General features: G+C 33.5%; 3 protein-coding genes and 1 non-coding gene across 7 annotated transcripts; 2 read left to right on the top strand and 2 right to left on the bottom strand.

The window, feature by feature from the left end:
- The first annotated feature begins 5,884 nt into the window (after nt 1–5,884).
- On the top strand, nt 5,885–6,631 carry LOC112519839 (histone H1-like). Its single transcript, XM_025128138.1, has 2 exons — nt 5,885–6,023; nt 6,109–6,631. The coding sequence occupies exons 1-2, from the start codon at nt 5,946–5,948 to the stop codon at nt 6,535–6,537; spliced, it is 507 nt and encodes a 168-aa protein (XP_024983906.1). The 5' UTR covers nt 5,885–5,945; the 3' UTR covers nt 6,538–6,631.
- Nucleotides 6,632–11,393: 4,762 nt separating this feature from the next.
- On the bottom strand, nt 11,394–15,580 carry LOC112519801. Of its 4 annotated transcripts, none has more exons than XM_025128077.1 (7): nt 15,470–15,580; nt 14,041–14,343; nt 13,832–13,954; nt 12,258–13,677; nt 12,061–12,176; nt 11,852–11,955; nt 11,394–11,706 (listed from the first exon to the last, which is right to left on the bottom strand). In XM_025128077.1, the coding sequence occupies exons 2-7, from the start codon at nt 14,321–14,323 to the stop codon at nt 11,599–11,601; spliced, it is 2,154 nt and encodes a 717-aa protein (XP_024983845.1). In that variant the 5' UTR covers nt 14,324–14,343; nt 15,470–15,580; the 3' UTR covers nt 11,394–11,598. The 4 variants fall into 4 exon arrangements, with proteins under 4 accessions (XP_024983845.1, XP_024983846.1, XP_024983848.1 ...); XM_025128078.1 differs by having other exon boundaries at nt 12,258–13,674; XM_025128080.1 differs by lacking the exon at nt 15,470–15,580 and having other exon boundaries at nt 12,258–13,674; nt 13,832–13,922; nt 14,041–14,342.
- A 2,711-nt stretch (nt 15,581–18,291) lies between these two features.
- LOC112520537 lies at nt 18,292–18,485 on the bottom strand. The gene has a single exon (XR_003070011.1). It is a non-coding gene; the product is annotated as a U2 spliceosomal RNA (small nuclear RNA).
- A 2,214-nt stretch (nt 18,486–20,699) lies between these two features.
- On the top strand, nt 20,700–22,321 carry LOC112519971 (zinc finger BED domain-containing protein RICESLEEPER 1-like). The gene is made up of 5 exons (XM_025128281.1): nt 20,700–20,903; nt 20,967–21,030; nt 21,154–21,707; nt 21,789–22,095; nt 22,197–22,321. The coding sequence occupies exons 1-5, from the start codon at nt 20,700–20,702 to the stop codon at nt 22,319–22,321; spliced, it is 1,254 nt and encodes a 417-aa protein (XP_024984049.1).
- The last annotated feature ends 153 nt before the right edge of the window (nt 22,322–22,474 follow it).

The raw sequence follows: 22,474 nt of genomic DNA, 5'->3' as shown, positions 1-22,474 counted from the left end.
TCTGTCTTCACATCGGCTAGTCTTCGATTTTGCCAATGGCTTTAAGTACGTACCAAGACACCAACTTACAAAGAACCAATAACTACTAAGTGTTGCTAAGGTAGAGGAACAGATCAGTGGGTCATCACCAAATCAATAGGTGACCCAACACAGGTTAATAAAAAAAAGATAAAGACAAGAAGTACATGATTTGATGCAGTTTTCAACGATAACAAGCCTGTCTATTGTAACATCTCGCTTGAACAAACCCCAAATTACCAATTCCTATAAAATCTCCAATAAAATATAATTTATTGATTATTGGGACCAAAATTGATCCTAATTATTTTAAAAGTTTTGTCAAAGCAATCGGGGCCAAGGATGCAATCGGGGAAACGGAAGGACCAGAGGCAATGGTTGCATTAGTCCAGAGCCGATGCAATGGTCCAGAGCCGATGCAATGATCCAGAGACGATGCAATGGTCCAGAGACTATGAAGAACCAGAGGCTATGAAGAACCAGAGGCCAACACTTTGAAACATATAAATCTGAGCATAACATTAATTAACATCAAAATATGAGATATTAATTTCTAGAAAAACATCGAAATATCCGTTCTACTTTAGTGATAAAACCACCGAAAACACAATTTCAAACCGGATATAACGAATTTTTACTTACAACCCAAATTAAGTAGCCAAAAGAATACGGGACAAGACTATATATATATATATATATAAGCTACTATTTACCCAAAAAGCAAGATCGAAATCTTCAAGTTCCCCGATAAATCTTCAAGTCAAACAACAGGTTCTTTCTATTTATCCGTCTTCTTTCCTGAGAAAGGTTGCCACTTAAATGGTAAGCCAACGCTTAGTGAGTTAAATAGTTAAGTATTACATATNGGTTCTTTCTATTTATCCGTCTTCTTTCCTGAGAAAGGTTGCCACTTAAATGGTAAGCCAACGCTTAGTGAGTTAAATAGTTAAGTATTACATATCAATATCGCACATATTTATAAACATACATAATAAACTCTTATCAATAAAAGAGTTCAAGACATCATCCAGATGCAAACCGAAACTTACAAGAAACCGAGTGAACAATTACGTACCGGATGCTAAGATCATAGGATTCTATATTCAAATCACCATCATACACCATACCATTGATGCTCAATACAACAAGGAGACATGATCAACGACCAAATATATTCAACAACGTTAGAATACCAATAATATCAAGAACCAAGAGATCGAATCGGTAAACATAACGAAGACATTGCATCACCCCGTCCTTCACCTCCCGGGCTCATGCCAAAGTCTAAGTCAGAAATCATACATTACGGGAAACCTCGCACTGCCCGCCTTCCTCTACCGGGTATGTGCCAAGGTTCCCTACTCATTGCTCTTCCTTCTTTTCGAGCAATGAGTATTCACAATCGTAGAGAGTCTCACCTGTCCAACCTAGGATCTTGACTTCACCATAAAATTCTGGTGTACCACACGAAGTAGTACACATACTATGGCGTACAATTCAAAGGAACAAAACAACGAGTCTGGATTCAGAAAGCAAACCGATGTACCGAGATAGTAATAAGGAATCGACTCAAGAGACGGAATCAAAGACAAATCAAGATCGTGTGACTCCATTCAAGACCAAAAACATTCATATGAAAATATATATGTTCAAATCAATATGTAACAATTAACTATATAACTCATCGGGCAACCGTACAATAGCGAAAAGCTTCGAATGAGCTCACAAAGCAAGTCCAATCTACCACACTTAGATTGCTTCCAAAGTATCAAAACATGTCCTAATTACCCCCTGAAGTAAATGTACAAAATCTCATAAGCAATCAATATAAGAAACTCATGATATACACATATCCTATTTGAACATTTTACCTAAATTTCTATATACAGCTGCTGCATGCAGAACTGTTTTGCCCATTTTAAACTCGAATTCATGCCTTGATCATAAAATAAGAAGTAAACTAGACTCAAATATCTAACTAAGAAAATTGGCCTCACCTCATTTGGATTTTTCTACGATTTTATACAGATTTTCAAAGTCTGCACACTTTCAATGCATTCTTAAGTCAACATTCTCATTTTCAAACATTTTTCTCAAACCATTTCGATTCCAAATTATTCCAACTTCTGAATCCCAACTTAATATAACATATTTGACATAAACAACCAAAATTCAACCTTTATTTTATCATTTATATTATCTCTCAAATCATTGACTTAATCAAGTCAAAGTTCATATGATGAACTTGTATAAATCTTGATAATCTCTTGAATCTAATGACTATTTCATGCTATAAACACTAAAATGCACTCATTTTACACACTTAAGATCAAACACATATGAAACCCTAACTCTATCTCAACATGCAATCCATAAAACAAGAATGTCAACCAAGAACAAGTGCAAAAAAATAGATTATACCTTACTTGATGATCAAATCCTTCCAAGATCTTGTAGTTCCTCTTTGATTTGAGTTGAATCAAGCCTATGTGTGTGAAAATCGCACCTCTAATATGTGTGTGTGTGTGTGAGTTTTGGACTTAAATGACAAGAAAAATGGCCAAAATTCAATTTATGATGCTAAAACTCGAGTTGGGCCGGTTTGTCCCGGCTAGGTACCCATTTTGACTATCAACACTTAAAATATTCATAACTTTTCACTCGGACCTCCGTTTTCTATGAGGTTTTAGCCTACACGTTCATAAAGAAATAATATATAACATCCAACAAAAATATTCCAAAAAAGATCTCCCAAAAAAATCCGTTTTACGTATCTATTTGACGTGATATTTTCCAAATCCTCTAATATATTCTTAAAAAATATAATTCTAAAACTTCAGATCCAAACTCCCACTAAATCATAAGTTCTCTTTAACCCAATAATTAAATATACTAAGCAAATAATTAGGCATATTAGAAATTGGATGTTACATCTATACAAGTGTGAAATCTATTCAAGATTCAATGAACACTGAAAAAACCTCAGCGTTATTCCAGTGTCAGCGATCAAATGAATCTTGTTGAACAAGATTATTTTTTGTCTTGTCCTTCTACACACAAAGGACAAACTCATACCTTTCAAAGTAAATTACCTATACGGAGTCACTCTATTGTCTCTAAACGTGCTTACTTACTTTGTAAAAGACTACTGTTCAGATACGACAAAAGCCTATATATTTGTAACAAAGGACAAACTCACCTCTAGAATCTTGCCACATGCTTTGTACCATTTGACTTGCATTTAATGCAACAAGTATAAATAGTTGAGAAACTCTTCCTTATCAGAAAACCCACTCAACCAGAGGAAGCAAACTGATGCCAATAATTCTACTTCTTGAATAACAACTCTCTACCTAAGAGAAAGACTTCTTCCTAAGCACAAGACTTCTTAACCTTTTCTTTTAGCAAGTTTTTTCTTTCTTGCTTTCTGTATCTTGTGTGTTTCTTTGATTGTGTTAGATAAGTTCTGTATTTTATCTTTTCCGCAAACAATCTTAAAATTATGTATGGATATTCTTTATCAATAAAGAATTTTAAAAAATGAAAGCTGTTGTGTTTGTATTCACCCCCTCTATAAACTGTTACCTTTAAACTCTTGTAGATTCAGGTGGGATCAACATACTTGGCCGATAATTTGTTGCCTGAAGAAGAAGGGTTTGACATCTTGATGTGGTGGAAGTGCAACGGCTCCAAGTTTCCTGTTGTCCAAAGGATTATAAGAGACGTTTTAACCATATCAATTTCTATGGTTGCTTCCAAGTCTGCTTTTAGCATGAGTGGTAACAAAAGCACAAAATAGCATAATCAACTCCACCCACAAACAGTTGGAGCACTAATATACACTTAAAGATGGTTACAGAAAGAACTTCAAGGTAAGTATTATTTAAATTCTTAATCATAAATGTATTTACATTTTTTCTAACTTGTCTTAGTTTTTGTAGATAAAAAACATGGAGAGCCTAATTTGATGAAACAGTCACATGTGATGCATATGTCGGTTACCAATTAATGGTGTTGGTTTTTTGGATAGTAGATAGAATGTAAATTTTTGTGAAGTCTAAGTGAAAATACAGTTAATCAATTACTTGATATGTTTTAGATATTATTCGATATGAATTTGGTACATTTCACGTTGATTTTGATGGTTCTATTTTAAACTGTTTGCTCTTGTTTAAGTTTTAGTTTAACTTTGATTTAATGACTTTTTCTTCTTTGGTTGCAAATTGCAATGTTACTGTTGTGGTGACGTGGTGGTATTTTTAAACTTTTTGGTAGTATTTTTAAACTTTTTGGTGTTTTTAAAACATTAAAGAAATTCGTTTCTCCGTTGGGGATCCCCTTTCCCCATTAGGTACGAGGATGGAGATGTGACATAATCCCTGGTAGGGACGGGGATGAGGATGGATATGGAGGATTAGAGACGGGGACAGGAATTGGGGCGCCTACCCTTTCCCATGCCCAACGTGTTACACATAAACACTACCAATGAGTATGTCAACCTATCAGGTAGCACACAAAGAATACACTTGTTTTTATCTATTAGAAACTTGAATACATCATGATTGATTGTTAAATAATTACTTGTAGAATGATTAATAATATGTGTAAAAAATATAATATGATAATTATGAGGCATTATGTGTCACACACACACATACTAGTTGTGAACTTGCGCAATTGATAGCTTAGAATCGTTCATGTTCACACAGTGAGCATAAAGTCCCCACAGTGGCGGTGCAAGTGCACACCGACACTATGATCGCTTACCACTAATAGAGTGGTAAAATACTGAGATCGTTTTCACATGGATTGAACTACTGAGGATCGGAGAATTTCATGAACTTCTCGAGCATGTGTTGGTTTGTGAACAAAAGTTTTTGTTAAAGAAAAATTTAAAGAACGAAATAGACTTATAAATAAAAAATGGGCATGGATGTAAGTATTCGTTAAGATAAAAATAACAACATAATGGTAAGAACTTATGGGATGTTTATAAAAATTTCAATATCTCGAAAGTGAATATTTAAATACATAACCCATAAAATTTCACTCTCACAACTCTGAAGCTTGTTGATTTAGCTAGAGAGAAAAAGAATGAAATTCATACTCAAATATCTTTTTAATACAAATATCCAATGCTTGAACCTTAGTTAAATACATACAAAATTTGTATCTCTACGTAATTATCAAAGAAGTAATTAGCTCATAATGGAAAGCATAATATAAGACAAAAAATAAAACTTTCATTACAAAAACAAAAGTCTGTTGCCACAGTGTGATGAGTCTGTATGCAACATATTACAATTAAGAAGCTTAACTTAAGAGTAGGAGTAGAAAGACTTTAACTGAGTTGAGTTAGAAGTAGAGAGACTCTAACAATTTTGCCATCTTAGAATCATAAAGAAAACTCCAAATATAAAGAATTTTTTATCACTTGAGGAAGAAAGAGAAAAATGATTATTTTATTTATAAAATTGAGTTATTATTTTTTTAATAATTTTTAAAATTTTATTAAGATAATAAATTAGAAAATGTTTTAATTCTCAATTCAAAAAAAATTTATAAATTTTTTATTAAAGATGTCATCCAATTCAAACATGAAAATTGAAAAAACACAGACGCCCCTGACCACTGTAACCAATCGGCAATCCGTGTGTAAACCACACATTATATCTGGACCGTTGATTTATTTTAATTCAATGACTGATATTTAGCGGTTCCATTTTAAACTGAATCCGAGTGAATACAATCTCAGCCAATCACAACTCGTCATCTTTAATCCTCCTGACGCTATTAATAAATATCCCCCCATTTTTCATCCATTTGACAGTTACAAAGTTCCCCCTCCCTCTCTCTCTCTCTCTCTCTCTCTCTCTCTCTCTCTCTCTCTCACACACAAACACAAACACAAACACAAACAAACAGTAATGGCCTCTGCTAAAACCGCCATTGCCAAAAAGGCACCGTCTACGAAGAAATCCAAGTCACATCCTCCTTACGTTGAGGTATTTTTCAAAATTTCTTATTGTTTAATTGAATAATCTTAGTGATTGTTTGATAATTTCGTTTTTTAATCGTGTTTATTCGTAGATGATCAAGGAAGCGATTGTAGCGTTAAAAGAGAGGACTGGATCTAGTCAGTACGCAATCGCGAAACACATCGAGGATCATCAAAAGGATTTGCCGGCGAATTTTAAAAAGCTTTTGCTTCTTCAGTTGAAGAAACTTGTTGCAGCCGGAAAACTTACCAAGGTTAAGAACTCGTTTAAGCTTGCTTCTGGGGAGAAGCCGAAAGCCGAGAAGAAAGCTGTTCCTGCTCAGAAAGCTCCGGCGGCGAAGAAAGCAGCGAAATCTGGTAGTCAGGTGAAGGCAACGAAAGTAGTGGCGAAAGCGAAGGCCGTTGTTAAGACTAAAAAGGTTGTTGTAAAGAAAGCTACTCCGCTGAAGGCGGTGGCGAAAAAGCCAAAGAGCATCAGGTCTCCGGCGAAGAAAGTTGCGGCAAAGAAGGGAAAGAAATAAGGTGCATAGTAGTAATAGTAGTCGTATGATGGTGTAAATTTGTAGACTGGTGGTGTTTTTAGGATAATTGTAGTGAAATGTTGGGGTTTGATTTGTTGGCTTGGTTTTAATTAATATATATATATATATATATATATATATATGTTTTATATATTGTGAGTTTCTTGTGAACCATTTCTGTTGCAAATTAGGTCTTGATTCTAGTTTCGTTTTTTCTCTTTCCTTTTTCGGGGAAGCATAAAAAACACACTACCATGTTCTTTGCTATTGCTTAGAGCAACTTCAACTACATCACCATAAAAACACACCAAAAACATCAAATATGATGGGTTTATAAACATTAAAAAAAAAACTCAACTCTAATCACATTTTAAAAAAAATATCAAATTTGTGAATCTTATATTAAAGTAATATATTTTATTTATCGAAAAGTTAATATTTGTAATTATTTATTTATAATTAGATTGAAACAGATTTGTTTATCCGAAACTTAAAAATGATAAATGTCTCATCTAGCATTTATATTGATAAAATTATGAAACCATTTCGTTCTAAAAAAGTAGTAGTTTTTTATTATTCAAAATGTTTTATTATGTTAAATTGATTATAATATGTTTTATTTTTATTATTGATTTATTTTAATGATGGATGTTATTTTTTTATAAAATTTGAATATAAAATTAATATATTATTTTACAAATGATTTTGTTTTATTATTATTACGATATACATGATACATGATATGATTGTCATTAATATTACCACTATTAAAGTTATCATTTTGCCTTTTTTGAGATTATAAAACAAATTTTTATTTTTTATTTTTTTAATTTTCTAATATAACTTAAATTAATCTTGACCATTGATTAAGAAAATGGATGGATGAGATTGGTTTACATGGTTTACACAAATGAGCGATCATCATGCACCTATTTCATGATGCACCTATTTCCTCATTCACCCATTTCATAATCATTTTCACTTACTCTATGCACCAATTTTGTAACACCCTAAAAAAACAAGGTAATTTAAACTGAAAATATATACAACGAGAACCCGAATCTAGAATTAAAATTCACCCAACAAAAGGTAATAATATAACGTTTACAATTCAGCTATTGAGAAGATAAATAATAACTTACTAATCTAGATCATTCTATATCTAGATTAAAGACGGATGTTTTTATCAATCTCCAAAAATATCGTAACATCAAAACGCAACGCTCAAGAGTAACAAAGGCTATAACTCCAAAAGAGCCTTTCACGAACCAACGCTTCTCTCAACCCTTTTTAGCCCCGCCGCTAAAGGAACCTGATAAGCAAGCCATATCAAGAAGAAGTGTTAGGCTACGCCTAGTGAGTCCAGTTAGCAGAATAAAGTAACCAAAAGAACCCATATAAAATTATGCGTCAGCACGTGGTGCAATTTTTAAACATTTAAAAGGATTAGAAGACTTGATAACTCAAAAAGGGGGGGGGGGGGTCAAAACATCCGAAGATGACGGGGGAGTCCCAATTTACCATTGATCCTGACGGAACACAAAGTAAGTCATGGATCAACGTTACAGAGGATCACTTACAGGTTTAATACCATCGACATCAACCTAAGCCAGTCATGTAGTCGGTCGTGATCTTAAGCTCTTTACCTCGAAAATTACATACTGATCTTAATGCCTATTTCCGAGTAAAAATGAGAAGATAGGTTTGGAATTTACATAATTATCACAATGCTTACATCCAAATCATAGCAATCTTCTTACAAGATAATTAAATCAACATTCGCACCCACATTCATTACACTCTAGCATTATGACCGAAAGTGACGTCTTATGCAAAATCTCATTCATTTAATAGACAGTATTACACGTGAGATCTATAACCAAGAATTAATTTCTTATTTCTAAGAAAAGCTCCTCATGCCCATATTATAAAGGTCTTAAAGTTTCTAGGCTGACGCTACACGGAGTATGTGCATTCTAATTAATGAGTAATCAAATTTCAACTCATTAACTAATGGCAACGAAATTTCCAAAAATAATACCCTCTTGACCTATAATTCTCATACCAACTAAATAAGCAATTCATAGAAGTTTAGATATATGGTAAACTAATACTCTATCACAACTATTTGAGGGTTTTCAAAAAAAAGGAAGAGTGAACTCACATAGTGGGATTCAGGATAAATCCCAAAAATCTAGACTGTTGATAGATGTTGCTGTTTGGGAGCAGCACACGTAGAAAACAGCACCTCAGGCTGCTGTTCGTTGCTGCTGCTTGCTGCTCGGCGAAGACAGATGAAGAACTAACCCGGCTGCACCGTGGACTGCTGTATGGGCGAAGACCGGTGAAGAAACAGTACAGCTACGGCTGCTGTTTTCTGTTTCTGTTTGATATGGCACGGCGGTCTAGCTGCTGACTGGTGGCCTGAGAAACAACAGAATACGCAGACAACTTTGCTGCTGCTGTTTGCTGTGTGGCGAGGCACACAGTAGTCGCTGTTCTGGCGTAGAAAACGCAGGAAAACAGCTACTGCTGTCGGCTGTTCGGGCAGACAACACGAAGAAAAACAGCACCTCCGGTTGCTGTTTGCTGTTGGTGATCGGACGAGATCACGCAGGTAAGACCTGCTGCGGCTGCTGTTAGACGATGATTCGAAGGGGCACAACAGCCCTTCTTTCTTGCTGTTGCTGTTTGGACGAGAGAGCGGAAAAAAAAAAAAAAAAAAGGGGACAGCAGCAACTGCTGCTCGTTGTTGCTGTTTGCTGTAGGTTAGCGAAGCACGGCGACAGCCCTTCTTTCCCTTTCTTCTTTTTTTTCTTTTCTTCCTTTTTTCTGCTGTGCAGCCCCTTCCCCTTGAAAGACTAAAAAGTAACTTGCTCAAGATTTTATTAAAAATAACACATGTAACTAACAGACGAGACGAGACGAGACGAGACGAGACGAGACGAGAACTCTTGAGGCGAACGGAGAAGAGAATGGGGAAAAATTACCGGTGTTACAAATTTCACCATGTATGAAATCGATTTCCTCATGCACCCCTTTAATAATCATTTTCACTTACTCCATGCACCAATTTCACCATGTATGAAACCGGTTTCATGAATATTTTTTTTATTCAACTACCGATTTCATTGATTTATTACTCTAATAACTTACGATTTTCATTAATCTTGGCAATAATAAATCGAGACAAAATATAACAAAATCCAATTTTTAATATTATAATTTAATTAAATATTTAAATATTGTTATTTATAAAATTTCCTTTATTATGTTGTATTAATTAAGATTTATTAATAATTTTCATATTTAATAGAAAATAATACAAATGACCAATATGCTCTTAATGATTAAATTTAATTAGAAAAAATGGAAATTTCCAATTGGTCGAAATTAATTTACACCGTTTCTAAAAATTACATGGTGTTCATTTAAACGTGCCTCTCTCTCTCTCTCTCTCTCTATATATATATATATATATATAATATATATATAGGGACTGGTTACAATGTTAACCAAGTTTATTGTATTAACTTTGTTAACCAATCTTGGTTATTGATCTTTGAAATTTGTGGCTAAGATCATTTATGACATAAGGTGTAATTAATTGCATACATAGATAAAGTAACATAAGTGAACAATATTTACAAGGGTATTTTGGGAAAATATTTTAGTTGTCCATTAATGACAATGAGATGTTTTGTAACTGTCCATTAATAACAATGTAACCATCCGAGAATTAATCTCGTAATCGAATCAAAACCAACAACAATATCCTCGACACCAGATTCTACAGTTTTTTTTGTCAATGGTTCATATGTGAACAAGTATTCGTGGGAATTGTTCAGGTGTAAACATGGTGTATATGGAAAAAAGTCGTAAATGACACAAGTGTGCATATATGTCAATCTATGTTTGTATTTGACACAAGGGTTCATATATGTCAATTTGTGTTCGTAATTGACACAAGAGTTTATATATGTCGAGTTGTGTTCATATGGTTGTACGAATGTTAATATATATGAATTTGTGTTCATATGGTCACACATGTTCATCATCTTTCGTATGTTCATTTGTGTCAATATGTGTTCATATTTATACCAACTGTACATATATGTCAATCTGTGTTCGTAATTGACACAATGGTTCATATATGTCAATTTGTGTTCATAATTGACACAAGGGTTCATATATGTCGAGTTGTGTTCATATGGTTGTACGAATGTTCATATATGTCAATTTGTGTTCATATAGTCATACATGTTCATCATTTTCCGTATGTTCATTTGTGTCAATATGTGTTTATATTAATACCAACTGCACAAATATGTCAATCTATGTTCGTAATTGACACAAAGGTTCATATATGTCGAGTTGTGTTCATATGGTTGTACGAATGTTCATATATGTGAATTTGTATTCATATGGTCACACATGTTCATCATCTTTCGTATGTTCATTTGGGTCAATATGTATTTATATTTATACCAACTGTACATATAGGTCAATCTGTTTTCATAATTGACACAAGTGTTCATGTATGTCATTTTGTGTTCATAATTAACACAATGGTTCATATATGTCGAGTTGTATTTATATGGTTGTACGAATATTCTCAAATTTTAATTTGTATTCATATGGTCACACATGTTCATCATCTTTCGTATATGTCAATTTGAACGATATCGAAAACTTTACTACCGGGTCTCCTCCACCAATCCCAAATTCATAAACATTAGAGATAAAAAATCATTATTAAAAAAATAACAAGATTAATAATAAGTTAACACAAATTATGAGATTTTATGATTTTGTAACTTCCAATTAATGATATAGGAGTTACATAAGTGAATGTTTAAACAAGGAGCAAAAACTGACTTTTGTGGTTTCTGTTACTTGATTAAATCAACTGTAAACCTCACACACACCTACTTAATTAAGTAATCCTACATATGCATACGATCACGATCACGATCACGATCACGAATGTTGCAGAGAAAAGTAAAAAATAGCTTACATGAAAAGATTATTGCTTCAAACCTTTCTACATTGTTTTGTCAACTAAAACCCCAACCTTTTTCTGTCCTCCAACTTGGAGGCCAACTCCTCTTCTATCGGAAGCCGACGTCTACTTGTCAACATCGTCCGCCACCAACCTATTAGTTCATCCTGTAACACACCAATATCAAGATTTCCCTACCTATTTCATAACAAATACAGAAAGAAACCCTATGTGCACAATATGTTACATATTTACAGCATCGATGTGCAAGATTCTTGATTGTTCAAAAATTGCAAAAGTTTCATAATTTACCTCAAGAAAATCGCAGTTGGAGATATATCGGCTTTCAACCAAGCATTCCACACCTCCAATGTTGACACAAATAGGCTTCTTGGACCCTTTTGATGGATTATCATCTTCACAATATCATTGTAAATCACTTACTTATTAACAAATGTAATGATTCAGAATCACAATCAAGATTTACACATGCAGACTAGATGATGGAATGGAAACCATACCAGTTATGCAACCAACATAGTACCCTGCTCCCCCTACTCCCTCTTCACATTTTGCAAGCTTCAACCGTAGGAAATATCCGTCTAAGCTTGAGATTGGCAAACGGGAATTCATCCATCTAATTAAGATAACATTCACATAATAAGCTAGCTACAAAATACAAAATATTATGGTGAAGACAGAAACGAAAAAGTCTTACTTGAGGATATCTGTACGAGACAGCCTAAGCCTCCTTATGGTGTCAAACATTTTTTTTGGTATTCCGAGTATCTTCCCAGAGCTTGAAGCAGGATGCTTTGAAATTTCATTGAAATTTGATACCTTCTTCTTGAACAAGACATTTCCCTTCTCTTTCAGCTTCAAGTTCAAATCAGACCAGCTTTCCTTGGTCTTATAACCCCTCTTCGATGGACAAGCAGACGCCCAATGGTTGAGCTGAAAGCATTTGATACATAAACATGGAGCTTCTTTAGCCAGTCCTTCATATAATCTAATGTTCTTCATAAAACCCTCCACTTCTTTCTCATTTATCTGTATACAATCACGTAACTCATGGCCTCTTTTGCCACAAAAGAAACAACTTGTCTTTGAGTGAACCATTGGTCTAGTGTGCTTGAGAACATCTATTGAAGTCTTTAAAGTTAATGCTACAGGTTCCTCCAACTGCTTCAAGCTAACAGAAGCAGAAGCCTCATCAGTGGATGAATCTCTGGCCACAAAACTTCTGAGGTCTGAGTTATTTGAACTTAACAAAGTGGAGGGTGTTTTTGGAGAAAAACGAGCGATCCACAAGTTCCCAAACGCTTTTTGGTTCAAAGTATCATCTGGGACATGGTTGGATACCGTTTTGTCGAACAAGATGACTTCTTTAGAGTCACCAATGAACTTATTCTCTATCTGTGTTGTTGTTTCAAGTCGTTTTGCATCTTGTGAATAGAGAGACTGAAAAACAGTTTGAAATCCCAATTTTTTGGTAACAAAATTCAAGGTTTTGTCACAAGTGTCCATCTTCTGGTCATCATCAATCGGATGGCCTAAGCTAAGAGCAAGAGAATGACCATGACCCTCTTCTTGACATGGCTTTATACCCTTGACCATGTTTGAAATCCAATTCATGAAAGAACTATCTTGTTTTATCACAGGTGTTGAGAATGGACATCCTTGACTTTGTTTCTTGATTCTTTTACTTCCAATAATCAACTGCTGTGAAAACCTCCATCTCTTATTCCCTTTTGACAATGAATTAGCACTGTTGCAACTCTCCATGCTTCCATGGCTTTTATTACCTTCTTTACATGATTCCTCTCTATTTTGGACTCTCATCCTGCTGTCACTCGAGGGAGCTTCACCTGGAACCAAATCTCTCTCTACATTCTCCAAGATAGCATCTTTAGCGATTAGATCCTGAACATCATTTTCAGCAGTTTCTTCCATCTTTTCAGGAGAGCTACCACTTCCATTCGAATCATCTTCATCCCTTTTGACATGTACTGTTGGTTCTTTTATTTCCAAAGGCAATCTAATATTCAGGCCCAATCTGTCAGTACCATCACCAATATTTTCAGTCTTGCTTTCTAATAGTGGCAGAAGATCAGCAGTTCTTTGGTTGTGTGGACCTACTAAAACCAAGAATTCAATTGAATGTATAAATGAGCTTATGACACTCAGAAATTTTCGTGTCCCATTGATCTCAAAAGCCACATCATGCATAATTTGAGAATAAAAGATGTAACGGGAATCATGAAAAGTAAGAAAGACAGATTGTTATTGCACCTTCACTGGTTCCAGCCACATTGCCAACCAATATGCTCTTTAAGTTGGTCAAAGACTCTGTTTCCTTGCCCTTGCTCTCCATTTCGATGAACTGCACACACTTCATTTCATCAACATTTTCATCTGTTTTTGAAAATAAACCTCTCAATACGATACCCTTAATCAAAAGAATACAACCAAGAAAAGGAAAATTGATCCCTGAATCGCACATTTTTCATGTTGAGATGATGGAACATCCTTATAAAGACAGCAGGGGTTGTTGTCAGCAAAACAGGTGCTGCAGTCAGCACACTTGATGCTTAAACCATTTTGTGTAGACCAAACCAACTCAGGTAACGGACAGGGTCGCACAAATGTCTTGTTATCTATTCTTAACCTTGAATTTGCATTTGAACCTGCACCTGCACCTGCACCTGCACCTGATGACTCCACCTGTTGTTGGTTACTACTACCAAGAGCAAGCCCCAAATTAATTTCACTCTCATTCGCCATTACTCAAATATTAACAAATCCTGAAATCATAAACACCCTGTCAGTGGTTCCTTTCGAACACCCATTTCAACCAGAAGCCCGTTGGTCAATAAGGTTATGATTTAACAACAATGTCTATGATCACATTATCAAGAAGCACACAGATGTTTGTCGTTTTGACTATTTATTCTCCTTTATTATCACCCTCAAGAATCCAGACTATATGAAAACAAAACATCCATTATTTTAATCTTAAACCAGCTCATACATAATAGAGTTTAATCATCCGAATTGGAAACCAATCATCACTTTATAGAGAGCAAGAGTTGTAAAACTAATGGTTACAGAATTCAATCATCCTCATGATGATGCATGTCACATTTCATTACCAAGAAGACCATGAATTTGCTTAGAAGGGTTCAATTCTAACCGAAAACTTAAGGTATATGGACTTCCATGCTAATTTATCAATCATTTTGACAAAAAATGGCAAAAATTAAAACTGGAAAATAACTAGGTTGACTTGAGACAGAAAAAACATATTCTTATTCTGAATGGAACCTAGAAGTGACATCAAGTTGTGTAATTATTCTCCAACTGAAAATGACAAGCAGTCTATAATTCCATGAAACTTAACCAAATTATTGGCATAAACAATCAAATCAACTTGAAATTCTAAGGATTTGACTTCATTTTCTTATGATTGGACTTTATTGCATTTGAGAGAGATCAAACTTTGACCTTCGACATTATAAATCATAAAGCTATCAGAGAAGAAACCCCGTTGGTCTTAATTCTATCGTGCTGATTGATACCGACGATAATTGATTACTACATCAAGTTATTGAAGATCATCAAGGAAAAGGTCAAAATATCTATGGAGATTTTGAATTCGGAGACAATTTTGTCTGAATTTCAAAATCTACGGAGGAAGTATCAACATCCAAACTCATAGCCTTAAATTACTCCCCAAAATTAAACCAAAGAAATTGGGATGAACAAAGAAAAACACCAAAAATCATCATTCCAAATTCAATTAAACGAAAATCCAATTGAGCATGAACAAAATTAAGTAAAACCCATTTGGGTATAAACAGAATTAAGAAAACCCCAGTTACCAAAAAGCCATGAAACCGATTCAACTATTTGAAAACTCAATTTGTTTACCTTTTTGTTTTTGGTGTTGAAGCTGAATCACTTCATCCAATAAACCCAACCCCAAAATGGAATGCCAAGGTTTGTGGATTACTACAAATGGAAGAGAGAGAGAGAGAGTGTGTTTATAGATGTGCGGTTGGATACATAATAGTAAGCTGTTTTCACTTCAAGTTCCAATTGTACACACAGCTGTTTTGCCATTGTGGCTCAAGATCTGCCACGTGGAAACTTCTGTATAGAGCTTGCTTTACTTTTAAAACAGAATATTTCATCCTTCAACATTCTCCCCTTCGAGTTCTTTTTTGGTTATTCCTTCCCCATTTCCTAAACTTTTCATTCCTTTCAAAGTTGGACTTTTAATTACAATCGAGTCAAATGTTTATTCCTTTTTCCATGTTAAGAAATGTCTGAGATAGAGATTATTTGTTTACCTTTTAATAGTTTTATTAAAAAGTAACATCTGAATCGTTAATAGATAAATCTTGTTTGACAAAAAAAAAATCTGCTTCTTAATAGTTCTATAATCCTCTGAATGATTTTGTATCATGACTCTCCCTTAACCATTTAGCGCCCTAATTTCATTGTAAACAATCATCAAATAATTATATTTCATTTTGCACTATATCATAAGAGCCTATTAATCATTCTGCACCAAACCATTCAGCAACTACCAAACAGCCCCATAATATGAACAACAAATACTATCTAATAGCTGATCAGATTATTCAATTAGCAATATATAGCAGGTGGGGATTAGTCGGCTTGCATAGCGGGTTGGATATCCAGATTAATCAATATATATAGCAAGTCTTTGGATATTTGGATGCCCTCAAAAGTGACGAACGCATATTTGAGATTCTGAAATCTAACTCCGACAAATGTTTGTAAATAAGTGGTTGGGTTTGTCTCATGCTTTTAGTAATTGTATTCGCAAACCATATGAAGAGTTGTTATGAACTGACTGATTCTTGAAAACAAATTCAAACTTGTATATATCTAAGGAAGCGTTAGGTTTGTAAGGTATTCAATCAAGTTTGATCACTCGCTTGGTTGATAGGAAATGAAATAAAATCTTTCAAATGAATTAATCAGTTTGGTTCATAGAATATAAGCTACTCTAGCAGAATAACAAAAGTATGTATTAAAAGTGTGATTATAATAATTATATGGTTTTATGTGTAAATGTATTTTCATATACTTTTATTATGATTAATAAAATTAAAATAAAACCTAATTTAGGCTTATAGATAAATGGGCTTAAGGATAATCATAAGCTTGACAATGATTTGGGTATTGTGGTTTGTCTATAATTTAAATATGTTGACTCTAAATAAAGTGTTGGCCTCAGTCGAAAAGGTTAATTAATCTTTTAGGTTTAGAGATTATCAGAAAAAAAAAAAAAAAACAGAAAAGGAACATTTTCTTTCTTTTCTGTACCTCATACTAGATTTAGGGTTTTAGGCTATCACCCTCTGGAGGCCAAACTTGTTCGTGTGTGGATCTACGATAGAGGAAACCTACTTTGGTTTCTAAGTGCTCCGTCAAAATCTGCATCAAATCTAAATGGTAATATTTTAAACACTCTATGGTTTGTTTAGATTCGTTTAGAAGTTGTTGTACCCGGTAGAGTTTCTTTAGAAAAGTTTTCTATATAAGTACCCTAAAATATTTCCCGTTGTGTTTTTATCAAAATGTTACTTATTCATTTTGAAACCCTACAAATATGATGGTTGAAAACACCGCGTTAATCACCCTCATGTAACTGGGTTGATAGATACAGATAATGGATTTAAACCATATGGACCAATTTCTTTAAAAAGGTACAAGCCACCGTTTCTTCTACGTAATAAATGAAGTTTAAGGATCAAACCCATAAAAAACCCACATACCACAACGACCAAATCTGTAATTTACTTTTGATTTTATTACAAATAGGTTTAATAGTTTGTTCTTCTAGCCATCTGCGTAACACCTGAATCTTTTGAATATAAATATTTTGAGTTTTGCATTAAGTCTCGATGTTTGATGTAGATTTACAAGTGTTTTAGTTGGGAAAGGGTGTTGATAGAATCCCATGCATGAAAACCTAAGAAATGGAAGTGTTCTGGCAACTTTGTGGTAGGCATGGTGATTTGCCTTGACCCGATGAGGAACCCGGTCCACCCGATCCGATCACGATTCTCCGTTAAACCGGGTACTGGGGATCCCCTACTAGACTAAAACTAGGGTGGGGCTGGGTGATTATTCGCTATCTTGTAATCGTTGATTCTCTTTGGGTATAATTCTTTATTTTTGTGTTATCTTCGGGTTCTTTACTGAGGTTAAATTTAATGCTACTTCCTAAAATTTTAGGCGTGTTAAAACAAAAACTAGTATGAAAATACTAAAAAAAGCACAAAGCACCAACCATACAATCTCTAAAGAAACACATAGTGACTATTTCAATTATATTGAACTACGTTGCGTGGTGGCGATAATATCATCTTCAAAAGGAATGTTATAGACTAAAACTTGAAGTTATCTTCTAAACAAATTTTAGGAAAATGTGTGCGTCAACTACTCATTAACATTAAAAGTTTTTAAGAGAAGTTGACAACAATCTTAAAACCATATGCTAATTTAGGTTCTCTAACAATGCTCGAGAACGCTGTTGCAATGTACTCTATAAATGTTTGACTAACGTTAGTAGTTTGTTTAACTTGAAATCACATTTTTTTATTGAAATCTCATATAAGGTGACAAAGTCACGATTTTAATTTTCATAACAAATTTAATTGAAATCTCATTTGAAGTTATGAAAAAAAAACATTTTATAATATTAGTGAAAATTTGAGCAGTGCGTAAGCTGTAGCAAAAGTAGTGGAAACTCAGGATGATGCTAAAGAACCACATCACCAAGCTAAGATAATGAATGTTCTCCCGTAAAACAATAAAACTAATATCAAGTGGGGTCGATGACCCACATATCAGATATTAAACTGATAAAAACAAATACTACACTTTACCGTAACATTCTATAAGATTTGAATTGTAAACCAGAGAGGTGTTGATAGTAGTAACATCAAGACTACGGATAAATAACTAAATCACCAAGTAGTATAACAAACATTCTCATATAAAAAATAAAATACCATGTAAGATAAATAATCATATATTAGATATCAAACTAAGAACATATAATAAATTTGATTTAAACAAAAAACCTAAAATTTAGGACAAATATATAAATTAAAAACATGTGTTATATTTGATCTTAAACAAAAGGTCGAGATCCGAGAAATATATGTTTGTTCCATTTTTAATCGTTTCTTTTTGTAACAATATCCCTCGTCACTTTCATTCCATCATCCAATGTGGGATGCAAGCAATATTAAGCAAAAAGTTGGTCATTTTCTTTTTGTATACACCTCCCACATGTCTCTTTAATTCTTTGATCCAATGTGGGATGCAAACAATTATGTGAGAAAAAAATGATTTATAATGCTTAGAAGTTGTCATCAGATTATCCATGGTTATTGTTTTTACATGGATAAAAGTAAAGATATATAAATATTATAGATATATAAATATTGTTTTTACAACTATAACTTCTACCAATTTTATGGTGTTGATTTATTGTCAACTTTATGTTATTTTAATATAGTTTTTGGTATATAAATTTTTTATAAAAATGGTTGTCCAAAAAATAGGTCAACCTAAAAGTTGCACAAACTCTCTTAGTTTTGAAAGATATCTAACTTTTTTTAAATATTCACTCATTTTGTATTATTTGGTTGAGTTTGATTTCAATCATGGTTATATATTTTGTATTATTTGTTTGGTTCCTCTTTTAATATATTATATTGAYATTGACATTGATTGATGATTGATCTCAAATTCATTTTTTTATTCTTTCAGATACTTACCTCCATCTTCGAATATATCACATTCTCATGGACTTACGGCAATACCTGAACATGTTGCTTCTTTATATATATGCTTATTTTATTTTACTTATAATTATATAACCAAGTTTAGTTATAATAAATATAATTGTAGATTCAATTTCAATTATAACAAACTAAAACAATCAAAAATTTGTTCGTTATATTATTTTAAAGTTTTTAATTCAACTTTATAATATATATATATATGTATATATATATATAGTAAATTCATATAATTACTTTTTGTTGTCATTTTAAAGTCAACTGATATAAAAGAATTTTTAATATGAATAGGATTTTTGCAAAAATAGAGGAAAGTTAAAAGGGCAAATTGCATGAAAAAGTAACGTACTTTAACTTGATTCATATTTTGGGTAATATACTTTCAAAACTTATATTTTTGTACCTAAGATGTAAAATTTTAAACATTTAAGTACCCGGATAAACGGTTGAAGCATTAACCAGTTATCATATTGATGTGTCGATTGATGTGGTATCCAACTCAATATTATTTGCTAACATGGTTAGTGGCATGATTTTTTTTTAAATCTAAAATTACTCTTCAATTGGTTATTCGGGTACTTAAATATTTAAAACTTTACATCTTAGGTACTAAAATAAAAGTTTTGAAAGTACGTTACCCAAAATAGGAATTAAGTTAAAGTAAGTTAAAATGAACTAACTCTATTATTTAATGCCATACCTGACCCTGGGCATGTACAGCCCGTGCAGCCGCATAGGGCATTAAAGCCCAAAGGGACATCAAATTTTTGTATGGACTGTAAGATTAGTTTTGAGTTTTGGGGCTTTTGGGTTTAAAAATTTAAGACTTGGCATTAAATATTTAATTATAAACAAGCCCTGGCCCAACTCAATGACAAACCCAAAGATTGAATCAGATGCATACAACCACATTTCACCAAATCACAATTGACGATTGTTGTGCCTGTTTATTAGACAATTAAGTGTGATATATATATATATATATATATACATAATTATATTAGAGGGTCTAGAGTGTAAATGTATCTCTTATATATATATATATATATATATATCCCTGATTGTAATCGATATACAATACACAAATTACCAAGTTTATCTTGGTATCAGAGCCGGCCTTAGACACCCTACAGCTGTTGCCCTACGACTGCCGCCCTACTGCTGCCATCACAAGGCAACCCTAAAGCTACCGCACCCGTCTTCTACCCTATGGCTGCCGCACCTTTTGCCGACCACCCTCTGCCGTCACAAGGCAACTCTAAAGCTACTGCACCCGTCTTCTATCCTACGGCTGCCTCACCTTATGTCCAATGACAATTGTTGCAGCTTTCACTCCAATCGAGAAAACCACCCATAACTCCCACAAGTTTGGCTTCACTTTATCACCAAACAACTATGGCTATTGGAAGGCAATAGTTCAACCGTTCCTTGTCACAAACAACTTGTTCGGCTATGTTGATAACGCTTCTTCTAATGATGCAATGGTTGATTTTTTGAAGACTGAAATTGATTTGGTTTGTGAAGGTGAATATTTTCATGTTAGGTGTTGCACACACATTATGAACCTAATTGTACAGGATGGATTGAAAGAGGTTGATAACGCTATTATAAAGGTTAGAAATACTGTGAAGTACTATAAAGGTTCACAATCTATGAGGCAAAGGTTTTTAAGTAGTGTTGCACATGTAGAGCTACAATCTTCAAGGCGTTTAAGACAAGATGTTCCCACTTGATGTAACTCGACTTACATTATGTTGGATTCAGTTTTGTACTATAAAAAAGCTTTTATTCATTTAACGAAAACTGATGCTAATTATTTGCATTGTCCAACAAGTGATGAGTGGGGAATAATTGAAAGGACTTTCAAGTTCTTGAAGGTTTTCTACGAGGTAACTTGTGCATTTTCTGGCTCTAAATATACTACTACCAATCTTTATTTTGCTAATGTTTTGACGGTTAGAGTGTTGTTACACAAAGAAAAAGACAATGATGATACTTTCATGAAAAACATGGCTAGTCGGATGTATGAGAAGTTTGAGAAATATTGGGCTAATTTTAGCATAATTATGACATTTGCGGCTGTTTTGGATCCTCGTTATAAATTTCAGATTGTTGAATGGGGTTATGAGAAAGTTTATGGGCACGAGTACAAATCTAAGTTGGCAATAATAAAAAAGAAATTGTTTTCATTATTTAATGAGTATGTGGATGAGTCACATTTGAATAAAACCAAAGTTGGTCAACCTAAGAGTAGATCGTTGGACTCCCAAGAAGGATCTCAAGATGTGCTAGATGTGGCTTCTGCTTCACTTATGATGGTATATACATTTACTATTTTTTTTCTTTTATACTTTTTTTGATTTATGCTATTTATCTAATATCTTTTTGTTATTTATCAGGACTTCGATACCTTTTCAAATAAGGTAACTTCTCAAGCCGTAAAATCTGAACTTGAATGTTATTTAGAGGAGAAGCTCATGCCTCGTGCGAACAATCTAAACATTTTGGACTATTGGATAACTCATGAGGTTAGGTATCCAACTCTTGCTCGGATAGCTAGGGACATCTTAGCTATCCCTATCTCAACAGTGGCATATGAATCTGCTTTTAGCATTGGCGGTAGGGTCCTTGATGCTTATAGAAGTTCATTAAAGTCTTCTACAATTAAGGCTATTATTTGTCTAAGAGATTGGGTATATGGAGAAAGTTTGTTCAAATTTATTATTTGTATATTTCCTCTTATCGTATAAAACCATATATTTGCTGCAAGGCTATAACTAAGTTAATAATTTAATTTATTTTTGTAGTACAAGTGGAAGCGCATCTTGAGGCGCGATGTGGAGCAATCATGACAGAAAAGATAGAAGATCAAGAAGAAAGTAATACCGATAGTGAAATTGGGATTGATGAAAATGGAAGTCAAGTTGCTTAAAATTTAATTAATTTCAACTTATTTTGAACAATATATTTGTTGTAGTTGTGTTTTATTCAGACTTTGAACAATTTAGTTGTATTTGTGGTTGTGTAATGTTTTATTAAAAAAGTTAAGTTTTCATCTATGGTTGTTTATAAATTTTTGAGTATA

Source organism: Cynara cardunculus (genome assembly GCF_001531365.2).
Source record: "Cynara cardunculus var. scolymus isolate 2C chromosome LG 10, CcrdV1, whole genome shotgun sequence".
NCBI lineage: Eukaryota > Viridiplantae > Streptophyta > Magnoliopsida > Asterales > Asteraceae > Cynara > Cynara cardunculus.
The sequence above is the reverse complement of the archived record's forward strand: the minus strand, read 5'-3'. Positions and strand labels throughout refer to the sequence as shown.